The sequence below is a fragment of the Camelus dromedarius genome, chromosome 8 (assembly GCF_036321535.1).
Source record: "Camelus dromedarius isolate mCamDro1 chromosome 8, mCamDro1.pat, whole genome shotgun sequence".
In the NCBI taxonomy this organism is placed as follows: Eukaryota; Metazoa; Chordata; class Mammalia; order Artiodactyla; family Camelidae; genus Camelus; species Camelus dromedarius.
Genome location: NC_087443.1, coordinates 1,788,085 through 1,804,421, shown reverse-complemented (window position 1 = coordinate 1,804,421; position 16,337 = coordinate 1,788,085). Strand labels below are relative to the sequence as shown.

At 43.6% G+C, this 16,337-nt stretch overlaps 1 protein-coding gene across 15 annotated transcripts in view; it reads left to right on the top strand.

The window, feature by feature from the left end:
- The window catches only part of RYR2 (ryanodine receptor 2), a 543,353-nt gene that overhangs the window by 293,991 nt on the left and 233,025 nt on the right, over positions 1-16,337 (top strand). For 14 of the 15 annotated variants that reach the window (XR_010381799.1, XM_064487826.1, XM_064487825.1 and 11 more), the window contains 4 exons: positions 117-333; positions 1,952-2,056; positions 5,295-5,398; positions 13,906-13,989. Coding sequence is in view for 14 of the 15 variants with exons in the window: in XM_064487826.1 (XP_064343896.1) it covers positions 117-333; positions 1,952-2,056; positions 5,295-5,398; positions 13,906-13,989 (510 nt within the window). In the remaining variant the exon portion in view is untranslated. Of the gene's footprint in view, positions 1-116; positions 447-1,951; positions 2,057-5,294; positions 5,399-13,905; positions 13,990-16,337 lie in introns of those variants that run through there. The other variant, XM_064487828.1, reaches the window with a different exon arrangement.

The window sequence follows — 16,337 nt, the reverse complement described above, 5'->3', positions numbered from 1 at the left end:
AATGGGGCATCAGGTAATGTTAATTTTGTATTAGTAATTTACTCCTTATATTTTGTTGATTAGGAAACTTTCTGTACACCAGAGATATAAACACCCCCAACGTGCATTTTTTTTAGGGTACGCTTCCTGCTTGGGGGGAGACATGGAGAATTTAAATTCCTCCCCCCACCTGGCTACGCTCCGTGTTATGAAGCCGTTCTGCCAAAAGAAAAGTTGAAAGTGGAACACAGCCGAGAGTATAAGCAAGAGAGAACTTACACACGGGACCTGTTGGGCCCCACGGTCTCCCTGACACAAGCCGCCTTCACCCCGATCCCTGTGGATACCAGCCAGGTACCCAGATAAGCCGGGGTGGCAGCAGCTGCATTGCGTTCCTCCTGAGACGCGGGCTGCAGGCTGTTGGCCGAAACCCGCAGGGATGCATTTCGCAGTAATGCAGTTTACAAGTGAGACACGTTTCATAAAATAATGCTCACCTTTACCACGTCTGCTTACCCACCTTCTAGTCTATAGTTTCAGGCCACTAAATTGATTTTATAACATCTAATGGGCCACAGCCTGAGGTGATGCGTACTAATTTCAGAGTGTTTTTTACACAGGGTAGTGGTGGAGTTTTCAGTTTCTTCTCCCATCTGGATACACTTAGTGTGCTGAAGTGACTTCGCTGACTTTTTATCTTGGGAGAGGTTGAGATCATGGGCTCCAGACCAGATGTCTGCTGTGGAACCTGAGAGAATTACTCATTACGTTGCCTGGGGTTGACGCGGTCAGGAAATAGCACACCGGCACAGTGCTTCGCAAATTGGCACCCATGCAATGTTAGCCATTATTCTTGCTTTTCTCTTTCATAGACTTGGAGGTAGCCGTAACATTGACAGTGAATTCAGTATTGGTTTATTTTGGTGGTGAAGTAACTGTAGTCAGGTTGGTTAGATATTCATAGTGTGTCCATTCGTTTTTGAAGATCAAAGGCATTGCTTCCAAAGTCTGAAGTAGAATTAATACTGGGCCTCAGAAGCCTCAGTTCTTAAGTTCCTTGAGTCGTATTTCTGGTCTCTCCATGCTGGCTGTTTATAGTATGAAGTAAAACAAGCAGATGAACTTCCTTGGAGGCTGAAATTCAGTTTGTGTTGTTGGTTGGTGGGACGTGGCAGGATGGGTGTGGTGCCACCACGGTTGAGCGGTGAATGCGATTGGAGGACAGAAACGGGCTGGGTGGACAGTGGGGCTCTGCAGCGTCACTAGCACATTTAGGGTTCCAGAGACCTGGATGACTGCTGTCTGGAGGGCAGGGGGCAGTGCTGTCCTGCTCCGGTGGAAGCCCTGCCATCCGAGGGCATCGTGGGCAGTTGTGGGCTCTCCATGGGGAGGACTCGTTGTGGGAGGCATCCCAGATGTGCACAACCAACCGCTCACCTCGAAAACCGCTTTGTGTTCTCTATGAGGAGAGCATGTGCAGATTCCCCCAGCCCCCGAGGCTTGTATTTGGAAACCACCAAAGTGACACAGTTAAGGGAAAACGCAAAGCACTGCCATCAGGTATTTATAGGCTCAGAGAGCTGATGGCTTATCTCTGGGCACCCAGCTGCCTGCGCTCTGGCTGCAGATGCTGGCCGGGCTGGCTCAGGAACGTGGGGGTGAGTTCTCTGGTGAATGGTGTGTGCTCACCCGTTCGACCTCTTTCTTCAGGAAAGAGCGCTGTCCTTACCAGTACTCTGTTTTCTTGCTCTCTGACTTTTGCTCGTAAATGCCCCGAATTTACCTAACAAATATTTCCGTACCCAGCTATCCAAGTTGAGAGTAGATGGTTTGGAGCCTAGTTACACAATTACATTTTAATGGTTGATGAGATGGCTTTATTTTGTTCAATTCACAGTGAGGACAGTTAGCACCCTGTTTTATTACATTTGTTTCTGATGTGTCTTCTTTCTCTCTCTTTTTTAAATTTTAGATCGTGTTGCCTCCCCATCTAGAGAGGATAAGAGAAAAACTGGCGGAGAATATCCACGAACTCTGGGTCATGAATAAGATTGAACTCGGTTGGCAGTATGGCCCGGTACATAATTGTATAATTTATTTTCAGATTCTGTTAATGCATCTTTCTGAAAACATACCTTTTTCCCCCCTCATCATGCTGTGTGGTGACAGGAATGGGTCGGGTTGATTTTTCCCTACACATTAGTGCTCGTGCGGTTCTCTACAAGAGGGAATGACATTGGTGGGTTCATTGAAGGATGGCTTCGTGGCCTAGACAATTGAAAAGCTATCGCTCTTCAGGCTGAAAGTTACATTTTAAAATCAAGGTTCCCATATAGAGACAATAGGCATTGGCTTCTAAGGCACTTGGGAAAAAAGTCTTTGAAATTGAAAGTGAAAACTGAAAATGGGAAGAAGTCAGTGTGCTTCCCCCACTGCCGTTTCCCTTCTCTCAGTTCCGGTCGTGTGGAGCGGTGTCCGTCCTCCGGGCAGAGGCTCGCGGTTGGCCTCCTGAGTGGAAGGTCGGCTGAGGAATGATGATTGTGTGTATTTCCAAGTGACTGTATTTTAGAGAACTTAGTTTACAGTTTCTCACTAGAATTTAGATGACCGAAAACCAAGATGATTTCCCATGTAATCACAGAGTATCATATACCTTTTTTTAGCAGGACTGTGGCAATGCTTTCAGTTTTTAAAAATGTTGTTAGTCTGTGTATCCCAAAGGTTGTAACACTTTCTTATATTTGACTGTATGTAGAAGTGAGTGTATTCACCCCAGTCATAGTTTACTGCATTGAGCTTTGAATAACGACATTTATTACTAGTGTTAATGGTAATGTCCTATGATACTTTATGCTAATTAGTATATCACTACGTTTATTGAGAGCTTTGCCTTTTACATGTACCCTCACCCACAGGCATAGGTTAACTGTTCACAACAGCACACTGGGCTGTGTTGTTACTGCAGTTTTACCAGTGATGACAGGGCTGAGGGTCCTCAGCTGTGAGATGCCTGGGCTGTTGGTCAGTAACTGTGCGGGGCTGGAGCCAGGCTTTCTAGCGTCTAGTCTAGACCCGATTCTCACTGTAAGACTTGCTGATGCCTCATCAGAGAGTGGGATCCTGTCATTATCTCAGTAATGGTTAGACAGAGTCAAATCAGCAAATACCTATGAAGTACCCAGTTTTGTGCTACATTCATTGACTTTCAGAAATCAAGGAAATGAAGAAATGCTAAATACAAGATTGAACCATCAGTTAAAGTCAGTAAGAGGAGAGATGTTATAAGGGGAGGAGTGACAGACAACATTTACTAAAACATTCAAGATGAGGGAAAGATGATGGGCAGGATTCACCATACATTTCAAGATGAGAGGAAGGGTAACGGCAGGTTAGGAAGATTTAAAAAGATTTCACACAAGCAAAAGCCCTTCAAAAACCCCGTATAGTAACAGGAGCTGTCTGGTGGGATTACACGCAGGAAGGTGGTCTCTCTTGCCAGCGTCTAAGGTTGCCTCAGTGATTATGTTCCATGGTGAACTCTTAGTTATGCTGCTTCTTTTAAAGGGAGGAAGATAGGAGGTCACATTATTATCTATTCTCCCGGTATAAGTCACTTCATCTCAATACCAGACCTCCTGTGTTCAAAGCACCCTTGAGTTTCCAGATACTGAGAGTGTGGTGCCTCAGAGCCGTCCTTCCCACGGTTGCTGCCAGTTATCCTTTACCTGCTCCGAGGCTGAGAGTAAAGCAACATTGGGCTTTGTGTGCCCCAAGGGTGTCGAGATGCTGACAGTGAAGGAGGAATATTTACCTCTGTCCTGGTAAAATCAGAGGCGGCTTCTAGGAGGTGGTAAATATTTGATCTGAGCTCTGCGGTTAGTGTGGAAGAGCAGCAAGCCTGGGGACAGAAAAAGGGTCAGGGAGAGGACTCAGGTGGCCCAGGTGAGCTTCCCCACGGTGTGCCGACCGTGGGGATGGAGAGACGGGACTGCAGGAGATGTCTGAAGCTCAAGTATGGGATTTGGTAAGAGAGGGAAGGAAACCTGGACAGATTTCTGGCTTTAGCTTGGACACCCACGCTGGAGGGTGTGGTGTCAGTTACTCGTGGGTTTAGAGAATACGAGGGGGAGGGACAGTTACATGAATGCAGAGTGAGTGACCTCAGGGCTTGGACACAGTCATGTTTACTTTTATGTTTAGAATCAGGGTTAAATTTTATAACTCTAGATTTCATTTCCAAAGTTAGGCACTCAAATAAGGAAAAAACAACTATAAGCTTTTATGTAAGTCCTGTTTGTTTGTAATGATCACCAAAAAGAGAAAAATAGATACCTTGTTTTTAACTTGGTGACTCCTGAAGACTTTAAAAAAATCTTGTGGGTGTTTGCATACTTTTCGTGTGGCATTTATAAAACCTGGTAATTATCCCCATGGGGTGATTTGTTCCCTGACAGCGTGTGACTGCCTTCCAGGTGCCAGCCTGGCAGCACTGCCAGTGCACTTCTGGTCTCCAAGAAGGTAGAAAGCTAATCACTAGTGCAGGGGTATGGAGCATCCTTCTTATTAGTTCATTCCTAAAAATCTTGAATTCAGTTTATTCTGATCGCTGATACGCATTTTCAAGGACGAATATGAAAAAATGCCTGTCTCATGTTAACTGACTTCGTTAAGGCAGTGGAGTGATTTGTGAGAGCAGGAAGTCATGTCCAGCGGGTGAGATGAACAGCTGGAACCACCTCAAAGCGTTTCTGCCAGTCTGTTCTGATGCCAGTTGAGGTCCCCAGTGTGTTTGGCTCTAAACACATATAAATTACTACATGTCAAAACTAAGTCATTCCTACACCTTCTTACCTAGAACTCATTTCAGTTTACAAAGCATTGGTCGTGCGGCTGCCACGTGCCAGGTGTGTTCTAGGTGCTGGGGGCACATCATCAAAGAGCAGAAGAAGCCAGTCCCTGTCCCCTTGGTCTTACATTCTGTGTTGCCACATTGGGCAGGTGGGCAGGATGAGCCTCGTTGAGAAAGTAAGGTTTAAGCCAGTGCCGGAAGTTGCTGAGAGAGTGAGCGTGTGGGGTTCAGGTGGGGTGGGCTCGGAGGCTGGGGCCGGAGCTGTGCAGATCCTGGAAGACAGCAGGGAGCCCGGGTAGCCCCAGGTCTCAGCATGACCTCAGGCATGAGCTGTGCGGGAGATTAGACGCAGCTCCGCTGGGCTGATGGTCTGGGTGTCCCTTCGCTTTCCTCCGTGCGGCTGGATCACCATTGCTGGTGTCTGACCTTGGAAGCTCTTACGTGCCGATTTCCTGTCCTGTTTTAGGTTAGAGATGACAATAAGAGACAGCACCCGTGTCTGGTGGAGTTCTCCAGGCTGCCTGAACAGGAACGCAATTACAATTTACAGATGTCACTTGAGACCCTGAAGTGAGTTTCTTCAATTTCCTATTTTCCTATCTGCATTACCCAAAAGAAACAAGGTGCTGATATTTTACTTTAATTCATTTTAATTCCAGTTAGAAATTGTCACAGTGTGTTGATGGATTGGATCGATATTTGTCTGGAATTAGATTTTGACCGTATTTTATGTCTTTGTACTCTGTGTAAGTATTTCCCAGAGTGCTCTGCTGGTGTTTATGGGTGTTACAGGACACAAGTGTCTGTCCTCGGATACAGCGCTGCTCAGAGTGTCAGTCACAGATTGTTACTGGTTTGTGACATGGAGGTTGGTAAACATACTAGAACAAGCTTTTAGAAATTTTTATACCAATTTAAGGGGGCAATTTTATGTCTGTTGAATCTAACAATTTTTAAAACATAGGCTTGTATCTTTTATGTCCTCATTTTGAAAATTTAATTTTCTCTAACAATTTTATTGCATTTTATCAGAAAATCAGATGACAGTGGGCTTGAAATTAAAAAAGAAACCAGTCCTTCACCAATAGTTTGAGAAGCACTGATCTGATAAAATGTAAAAGCGCTATATTAATAAAATAAATAAGTTTTTATTTTTGCTGATGGACTTCTTGGAACTTTTAGTATAAACTGGGTGCTGCGAATCTCTAAAGTGGGATGGGATGAGTTTATGGCATTTCCCGAACTTTTTCAGCCACAGAACCCTTCTTGGCAGAGAGTACCTCCTGACCATTTGTCTGAGGAACACATTTTGAGAAAAGCTATTCTAGAGGGTTTTATGTCATCTTGTAAAGGCAGATTTGTTTTTCAGTGACTTTGCCAACTATTTTCTCATGAAATTCGCTAATCATTGCAGATGAAAGAATGAGGTGGTGCAAAATAATGGAAATAAAGAAAGAAAATAAATAAATAATGGCAAATTTTAATATAGGAAAGTCTAGAAAATATTTTTGAAAAGACTATAGCTTTTCTTTTGTTCCTTTTCCATCCTTGCTGGTCTGTGGAACTGAATTTGCCGGAGTAGTTCACTCATCCTCATACCTGCTCATGTTAGGAATGAAACAGTACTTCTGTCCTTTTTGTTTATCTCAGTTCTGCTAAATGTGAGGAGCTATTTCCATTGGAGTTATTTTACCAAAGACCCAGAACATAAAACTTAAGCACTGTTTCAGATTCTAGGGTGTGGGTCCAGGAAGATAGCTTCAAAGGTGTGGTAGTGATTATCATGATGGAAATGAACAAACTGGGCCTAGAATGATTTTGGGTTCTACCAGTAATGTAAAGGGGAAAGGAATCTATACAGATTGGCTGAAAGTGATGAAGCTTGCTGGTGGCGAGGCACGCGGGGCACGTCGCCATGACCTGGGTCCCTGGTGTCCCGGACCTCCTGTCTCCCTCGTGGTCTTGGTGTGAGTCTTGCCCATTCAGTTAGCAGGTCACTGCAGCTCATTATTGCCCATCTTTTGCAACAAAGTGTTTTTATTGAAAGTTCACGGCCTAAGATAATTAGGTTAAATTTTCAGTGCATTCCGTGTAATTTTATCAATTGACAGCTAAGCCAGGTGGGCGACTCCTGGGAAGCTGAGAGGTAGAAATCTCCACGTTTGCATTTGGTGTGTAGAGCCTTTGACGGGTCCCTGTGACCTGATCTCACCCTAACAGCTACTGCTGGCAGGTTTGACTAATCACAAGACTGCAGGGTCCTGGAGCTGTGGCCTCTGTGAATGCTAATAACCCTTTTCATGAGCTCATTCTCAATGTCGGTATGGTTCTATGATGAACTGATCTCACCTATGTCTTTAATATTTAAATCGGCAGAAAAGAGCTCCTACTTCTCCAAAATTCACACGACGCCCCATGCCAGTAGTTCAAAGAAAGTGCTGTCCTTTTTCCTGTATTTCCTTAATTCACTTGGTTAGGTGATAGGCCCTGGAGCAGACGAGGTAGGAACATAGGGTCTGGAGGGTTGGATAGTCTGGATTCGAAGATTTTCTCCTCCAAAGGGAATCTTAGATTCTCTGAACCGTAGACTTTTCTACCATCAGTTTAAAGTGGGGATCGTGGTGTATCTGCTTCATGCAACGCAGTGGGGACTGATGCTGTAATACCGATGAAGCCTCTGCCCCATGTGTCTGATGGAGGAAAGCGCTCTGTAAAGTTCAGTTTTTTCAAAAACTACATCGTGGGAAAGATTAGCAGCTTGATTCATTTCAATCCTGAGGGGTGCCCAGTCACAAATAAGCAGAAGCTCCAGAACAGCCCTTATTTGAAATGTTGGGCGATTTCAGTGACAGTGGTTTTTGATTGCTCGTTCTGTGATTTTCTGTCATGTAAGTTGTTGACAAAGATAGCTCCCTTCAGACTCCCATGGTCCCCTGTGTGTGAGACAGCTCTCCTCTCTCCTCTCTTCCAACACCCTCTCTCCAACAGCACAGCTGTTTTGGGATGCCTGTCAGCTGTCCCCTCAGTTTAACCCGTGTTACTCAAGTTTTAGTTCCTTGTTTTCATTTCCAATCCCTACAGTACTTCAAAATTCCAGATCTAAATTTTTGAGTAAATGACTCATTTAAAAAATGAATGTTATAATGATTTTTAACTGACGCAGTATTCTTTTATAGTGTCTTTCTCTGGAACTTAACAAAACTGTGTTGAGACTAGAACAATATTTTTCTCCTTAGCCAAGTGGTTTTTTTCCTTAAAATTATTTACTGGGACTACAGTGGGTCTCTGTGTCTGCAGGGGGTTGCTGAGGGGAGAGGGGTGCTGAGCAGTGAGGAGAGCAGTGTGAGAGTGAGAAAAGGCATCATTTTTGTCTAAAAGAGCAGGTTTTCCTCCTACCTCTGTCTGTGCTTTTTTTCAGCCTCTTGCTGGCAGTGACTCTCCCAGTCTCTCAAGTTTGTGGTTCTTTATGTTCAGCCCTGGGCCCTTTCTTCTCACTGTGCAAACTCTCTGGAGGTATTTTCATCACGCCCATAACTTAAATATCACGCAGGTGCTGACAGCTGCCCAAATGTACATCTCCCCAAATGTACATCTCCCCCTCCCCAGACATCTGCTCCGAGGAATGGAAGCGTGCATCCCATTCCTCAGGGGCAGTTTCCCTGGATGCATCTCCCGCACCTTGACCTGCAGCCCACAGCCCACAGCCCCCGTGAAGGGCACCCCCATTCACGCTGCTGCACAGGCACAAACCTGGGACCCTCTTTGACTCTTCCTCTTTTTCTGTCCCTACATCCAGCCCACCGCCAAGACCTCCCAAGTGTGTTTACAGTCAATCCTCTTCCCTCATTTCCAGAGCAGTCATCCCCATCCAGGCCATAGTCATCTGTCACCAAGTCATCTCCTAATAGTCCCCCACATGCCTTCTTCCAGTTAATCCTGTTTGGAGCAGCCAGCATGTGTGCACACACCCATGTATTCGTACACATGTTGCTTAAAACTGTTTGATGCCTTCCCATTGCACTTAAATAGAATCTGACACCCTCCTGAGTCTTGCAAGTCCTGCAGGATCTGATCTGATCTGATAGAAAAGTATATTGCTTTTTAAAAGTAAGACAAATATGTGCCTGCTGGTGTGGAAAGACATACACTTCACACATAAATTGGGGGAAAGCCAGATTCTGAACAGTATTATGATGGGCTCCTAATTGTGTAAGATGACATGCACACACACACGTGCACACACACACACACACTAGTGTGTGTATTACAGATGCTAGAGTGTGTGTATGAAGTTTCTGGAAGGATACATAGGAAACGGCTACAAGGTTCCCCCAGGAAGTGGGACCACTCATGAGGGAGAGGAAAACCCATGACTAAAGGGCTGACTGCTCACCAGGGTCACCTCCACCAGAGTCACCAGCAGGTGACACTTTAGCGCCCCTGTGGCCTCCCTGCCATTCCAGACCCAGCGAGGAGGACCCTTTAGAGACCCTCCCTCACTAATGCTGTGACACACTGTCACCTCCAGCACTACCAGTGCCCACCCGGGCCTGAGCTACCATTATTCCCCACCTGGAACCCTAAAACTGCCCCGGCAGGTCCAGCTGAGACACTAGCCTAGCTCTTCTCTCAACCACTCTGAGCTCTGCAGCCGGCTGATCTCAGATATTTAGGGGATCGTGTCATTCTCCCTATCTGAATTCCTTTAATGAATTTCCCTTGCTCTTACGATGACGGCAGGACCTCAGTTTGCCTAAAGGTCCAGTAAGGTCCGGGCTCCCCTCTCAGCAGCACATCATGGGGAGGCTGCTCCTTCCGTCTCGCCTGCAGCCACACTAGCCTTCGTTCTGCCCATTTGTTTAACGTTCCCTTCCACCACGGGGCCTCTGTGGGCCCCTTGCTGGGGTGCTCCCTCCATGACCTGTTCTCCTCCTTTACCTCCCAGGTCCTTCTTCTTGAAGCATTTGCTGAGCTCTTTAGCCCTTTAAAGCCCCCTCTGTAGGCACTCGGCCCTTTTGTCTCTCTCAGCGTGGAAACTGCCCAGCTGCTTGTAGTCACAGGACCGCCTCTACTCTACCCGAACTCAGTTTCTTGAAGGCAGGCATCTCTCTTGATTTTATTTACCATCTTTTGAACTTTACACAGAGCTCAGTAAGTACTTGTCAGATGAATGAAGCAGCAATAAACGATGAAGGTCAGTCTCTGTCCAGGCTTTTAGACACCGCATGCTCATCTGGAGGGCAGGGTGCCTCCAGTTCTCTGTGGCTTTGCGCCAGCCTGTTCACTCTTCCCACGGTGGCTGTGTGCTTGATGTACTACGATGCCGCATGCTCCAACGACTGCTGCTTCATCTTGTGGTGAATGCATACTGAATGCGCATGCAAGTTTCCCTGGGAGGCACCGGATAAGACAGGGGTCCGCGTTCAGCTGCCTCTTCCTACTTCCCTTACTCTGCCCCTCCCCACCAGCCTCTGCACAAGCTTCCCGTTCACGCTGCTCTCTCCCCACCCTCTGCAGACTTGAAAATAGTCTTAAATGAGTGAGTTGAACAGTGTTAAATCAAATAAAATGGTTTTAATAAAGATAATACAAAGGCCAAGGAGTTCTTCTTCAAAGAACTTGGTGTGGTTGATAGTGTGAAATCGATTTTTTAAATGATCTATTGCTCTCATTTAAAAATCTCCTTGGATTAGACATAAAGTTCTTAGATATAATACCAAAAATGTGATCCATAAAAGAAGACAAAATCAAGATATTGGATCTCAATAAAAGTAAAACTTTATGCACTACAAAAGAAACCATATAGAAAATGAAGACACAAGCCACAGACTGGGAGAAAATATTTGTAAATCATGTGAGTTTATATTTGTAGGATTTATACTAAATCAAACAAGTCCTGATAAAGAACTTGCATGTAGAATATGTAATAACTCTCACAACTCAGTAATAAGAATATATGCAGCCCATGAGTGTCTGTTTTACTGGAGAAGATGTGTAAATGGTTAATAAACACATTAAAAGATGCTCAAGATCATTAGTCATTAGGAAAATGCAAATTAAACCACAGTGAGATACAAGCACACACACTGGAAGAGGCCGCGATCAGAACGACAGACACGCTCAGTGCTGGTGCAGAGGTGGGAACCTGAAACCACAGGTGCTGCTGGCGGGCCTGTGCCGTGGCCCTGATACTCTGGAAAAGAGGCTGATGGCTTCTTAAAAGGTTACACCGAAGTTTACCACACAGGCTAGCAGGTCCACTCCGACATACTTACCCAAGAGAAATGAAAGCATGTGTTGACATATAGACATGCACACGAATGTTCATAGACTCATTATACACAACGGCCCCAAACCGGAAACTGCCGGTATCCATTGACGGATGAATGGATAAGCAAAGTGTGTGGTATAGCCATACACTGCAGCACCGTTCAGCAGTAAAAGTTGTTTATTTAACAACTAATATGCACTGTAGCGTGAATAACCCTAAAGGCATTGTGCTGAATCAAAGAAGCCTGACAGGAAGGATTCATTATTCTGTGACTCTGTGAGTATGAAATGTCCTGAGAAGGCAAGTCTGTAGAGACAGAAACCAGATTAATGGTGGCTTGAGGGTAAGGTGATGAAGGACTGTAGGCACGCGTGGAGCATTTGCTGGGGTGATGGGAGCATTCTAACACTGGGTTGTAGTGATGGTCTGACCGTGCTAACCATTACCCTCACTTCATGTACTGGGTACATAATAATCAGAAGATTTCTTGGTCAGCATGCACTCAGAAGTTTAATTACCTGGATTTAAGGTAAATCCCAGTATCACTGTCACCCTTGAGTACCCGCAGAGCTGGGTTTGGTGTCCTCCTTGACCCTTCCGTACCCTGTATTTATGTCACTGCCTGCAAGACACTGGGTCATAGTTAATTTTTGTCTCACTCCTCACTAGCCCCAGAACTTAGCAGAGGGCATGGCGCATAGAGGTGTTCAGGAGATATCTATTGTATAGAGAAATGAGTGAGTGGAGGACAATGGCAGGAAACTTCCTGTTCCTTGGACTGTGTTTGATAAGTAGAACCTGTGTTCTGAGTCAGTTTTCTGTTCTTCTGTTGCCGATCAGCCTGACCTTAATTGGCACATTCTTTACTTCGATGATTTTATACCTTCAGTTAGCTTTTGCTCTACCCATGTTTTGTAGTTATACACTCAAAAGGTAATTTCACGGGCTCATCTTAATTTTGCCGTGTAACCTAAATTTAACTTGATAGCAGTGTGTGTAAGCATGGGTGTGTGTGTGTGTGTGTGTGTCTGTCTCTAGATCATCGTTTTTAAAATGTTATGGAGGATAAGTATAGATGGATTTTAGATACTCCCCACACCCCTTTTGGAAATGACCAGCTTAGAAATTCTGTAATCCCAAAAGTTTATCTAATTCTGTTGCGGTAGAAAGAACCACTCATTGTCCTGAGCGCTAAAAGATGTTGTTTACCTAAGTTGGGAGGACTTTTAAGGTTGAGCTCCAAATGTGAATAGTAAGGCTCTTTCTTGGGGAAATCAATAAAAGCTCATTCGTTAAAGGGAGTGAAAAATACAGAGTGTCTGAAAAAATGGATAAACTATTCCTGACAAATTGAAACCCTGATGTGTCATGTGAAAATGACATTTTTCTAGACTGGCAAGTCCAGAAAAGGATTAAAAAACATATAGAGAATTTAGCATATGATAAAGGTGGCATTTCAAATCAGTGATTTAAAAATGGATTATTCAGTAAATATTGTGTGGAGTAAAAAAACTGAGTAAAAAATAAAATTCTGGGGAAAAAATAAAGTTAAATCCCTTTCTTAAGGCATATAGCCTCCCCACCCTCCAGAAAAGCAAAGTTGTTTTCCTTCAGATGAATTTACAAATGGAAAACTTCTTTCTAAGGACCACATAAAACCCGGAAGTCATTAAAAAACAAGAGAGAAAAATTCAGTTCTGTAAAAACAGATTTAAAACTGTGCATAGAAAGAGCACCACAAAGAAAGTAAAAAGACAGATGACAAACTGGAGAAAATATTTCTAACTCAAATCTCTGATATTTGAAGAGCTTCTAAAATACAGCAGTAAAAACCAAATCTAACCAAAAAGTGAACGAGGAAAATGTTCACAGAAGGAAGGAAATACGGATACCTCTGAAGCACATGAGAAAGGTGCTCAGCTGAACTTGTGTTAAGAAAAATGCAAATTAAAACTGTGAGTGAGACATCTTATTAACCTATTAATTGACCAAGGTGAAGCAGTTTGATAACTGTGTTGGAAAGGAGTGGGGAACAGACAGTGTCGTACACAGCTGGCAATCATGTGAGTGATTACAGCTCTGCAGACATTTGGGGATAGCTGTCAGATTCTGAATGTGCATTCCCTGTGACCCAGGAGCTGCATGTCTAGGAATTCATGCTGTGGATGAAGGAGAGAGTGTGTGGATTAAACGTAGAAGGTTATTCATTGCAGCATTGTTTATAATAACAAGAGACTATGAACAGAGAATTGGGTAAAACATTATGACACAGCTAATGAGACCCTTCAGAGCTGGTGAAAAATAAACTGCGAAGGACAGTAAATCAAAGTCATACTGAGTATCAAAGTTATATTGTAAACTTGATATAGCAAATTGCAGAGAACTGTCTATTAGATATAACCATTGTGTAAAAGGAAAACACCACCCCACAAACACACACACACACACACACACACACACACACCTGCTTTAGCATGTGCATAGATCCTAGCAGGACATTCAAGAGTTAGTAGCAATGAGTGCCTTTAGGACGGAAACAGGACTAGAGGGACGGGACTGGAGAGAGACTTACTTTTCAGTGTTGTGTGTGTGTGTGTGTGTTTGAATTAAAACATTCAGTTTTCAGATGTCCTACTCATTACTCAAAAGTAAATAAGTTCTAAATAAGTACGCTTTCGTTTGGCTTTAAAACAGAAGATACCTCTCTGCTGTCAAGGTGGCCCGTTACACCTCATTCCCAACTGCGACTGTTCTGGACTTAGGGGAGGAATTACTGCAGCGTATGATGTCTGGTTTTGTTTTCCAGGACCTTGTTGGCATTAGGATGTCACGTGGGCATATCGGATGAACATGCTGAAGAAAAGGTGAAAAAAATGAAGCTGCCCAAGAAGTAAGTTGAATGTCTGAGCAACACTAAGTAGTCTGTGCGTTCCTTTAGTGAACTGGACTCTTGTAGCTAAACTGCGTCGCTCTTGTCGGACACGTATATCCTATGCATATGCTGTAAATTCCAGAATTTAAACTTGCTGTATCACACTCGGGGCTACATCAAGTCTATGGTGACTTTATGGAGTCTCCATCACAGCGCCCGGAGGGGAAACAAAACTCACAAAATATTTGGCAGTGTGATAGAAAAAGTATGTTCTTTTGTGTGCTTGTGTGTGTGAACACGTGTGCCCACGTCCTAACTGACTGCATGTGGTTTCTCATTTTCCACCAAAAAAAAAAAATGTATACTTTTGTTTGCTTTTACAAAAAAAATCTACTTTAGGAGTAGCTGTGAAGTTGGTATCATCACTCCCATTTTAAGACGAGAAGCTGAGGAAGTAAATGCTCTAGGGGTGATTTTGCCGGCGGTGCTACAACCTGTTTAATGTCTCAAAACCTCAGCCTTGCATCTGCCACAGGTGCTGATAATAATGCCGGCTTCGCAGGGGCGGGAGGTCCTAGGGATTAGTGAGTAAGTGCTCAGCGAGTGACAGCCGCTTCGTGTTACTGCTTTTTCTTTATTTCAAGTATTCAAGCCACTTTTCTGAGGCCTGCACATTGTAAACAGCAGGCCTAGAAGTGTGTGAAGTAATATGGAGATAAAAACAAAGCAGCCCCTCCATGATTTCCATCAGTCGCAGCAGGCCTCAGGTTACCCCAGATAAACATAAAATTCGAATAGAAACAGTGTGCTATGCAAATGCAAATCCTGGCAAGTCCTCTAGTCCAACAAGCATTTTTACCTAGTCCAACAAACTCCATTTAAAAAATACGGATAAAACTATATTATTACCTTGCACATTTTTAGGTTCTAAAGTTTTTCTTTAAAAGTTTAAACAGTTCCAAAGGATGCTATTTAAAGACATATTTCATACATTTACTCTTTGAAATGATACGTTTATGTCACTTTTAAGTGTATCTGATAGAAGCAGATTCACAGTGATTAGATATGTATCATTATTTATTTAAAATCTATACGTGTGAGTTACTGGTCACAGGGAATCTGACATCGTCTTGCCTTTCTCTTTGAATTGCATTTGCAATCCGTTTACCCCACGGAATATTACTCTTTTCAAATACGTTTTGATTGACCACCCCCATCATACTTATTTATAACCAAATGTGCATCTAAGTTGAATTAAAATTTTTTTTTGATTTCTGTGATCATAGTCCTAAATGTTAAAGGTTTTCTTCTGAGTTATCGTTATAATTCAGCCAATCCTTGTTAGTTTTTTTAAAGCTAAAAAGGTAAGAAACTATCTTTTGCAAAAGAATTTATTATCCTCTCCTTACAGTGACTCATTCTGAGTGTTTTTGAAAGTGTATCATACAGGCATCATTAAGACTAAGAATAACTAAAGAACTCGTAGCTGTATCTGTCACTCTTTCACTGAGAGATTCCTTATGTAACCTAATGTACACAAGGATAAGAAAATGGAAATATTAATTATCTTTGCCACCCTAGTACATTTAATGAGTTTTTTTTTTATCATGTACTGTGTATGCGCGCGTGTATGTGTGTGTGTATCTCATTAAGACCTTGGGGAAAGTAGTCAGTCTGAAAAGGCTGCATGCTGAATGATTCCAACTGTAGGACTTTGCTGGAAAAGCAACACTGTGGAGATAGTAAAAAAGGTCAGTGGCCGCCAGAGTTTGGGGGACGGAGAGCTGAACAGGTGGAGAACAGGGTTTTTAGGGCAGTGAAAATACTCCATATGACACTATCACTGTGGATGGCCTGTCGTTACACGTGTGTCCAGACCCACAGAACAGATGACACTAAGCGTGAATTCTCATGTAAACTGTGGGCTCTGGATGATAGTGTGTTAGGGTTTGTCAGGGTTTGTCAGGGTTTGTCACTTGTGACAAGGGCACCGCTGTGCTGAGGAATGTTGGAAATAGGAGAGGCTGTGGGAGGGGGCGCAGTGGGTGTAAGATACATCTCAGTTTTGCTGTGAACTTAAAACTTCTCTAAAAAGTAAGGTCTTTGCAGTAAGTTAGTCTCATTGAGGAATTAAGGTCCTCTGTCTTCAGTGTATTTTTACTGATGCTTTTCCTTAGTGTTGCTTTCAGTAGCTGTACACTATTGAAAATAGGTGTGGAAGTGGAAAAGATGGGGTCATTAAACTGCACTCACACCTGCTGACAGTCTGTACTGCATCTAAATTTGCCGGGAGATGCCATCTGTCCTTACACTATTGGCAAAAATTAAGGAATTTGGTAATGACAGGTGTTGACATGGGTGCAGAT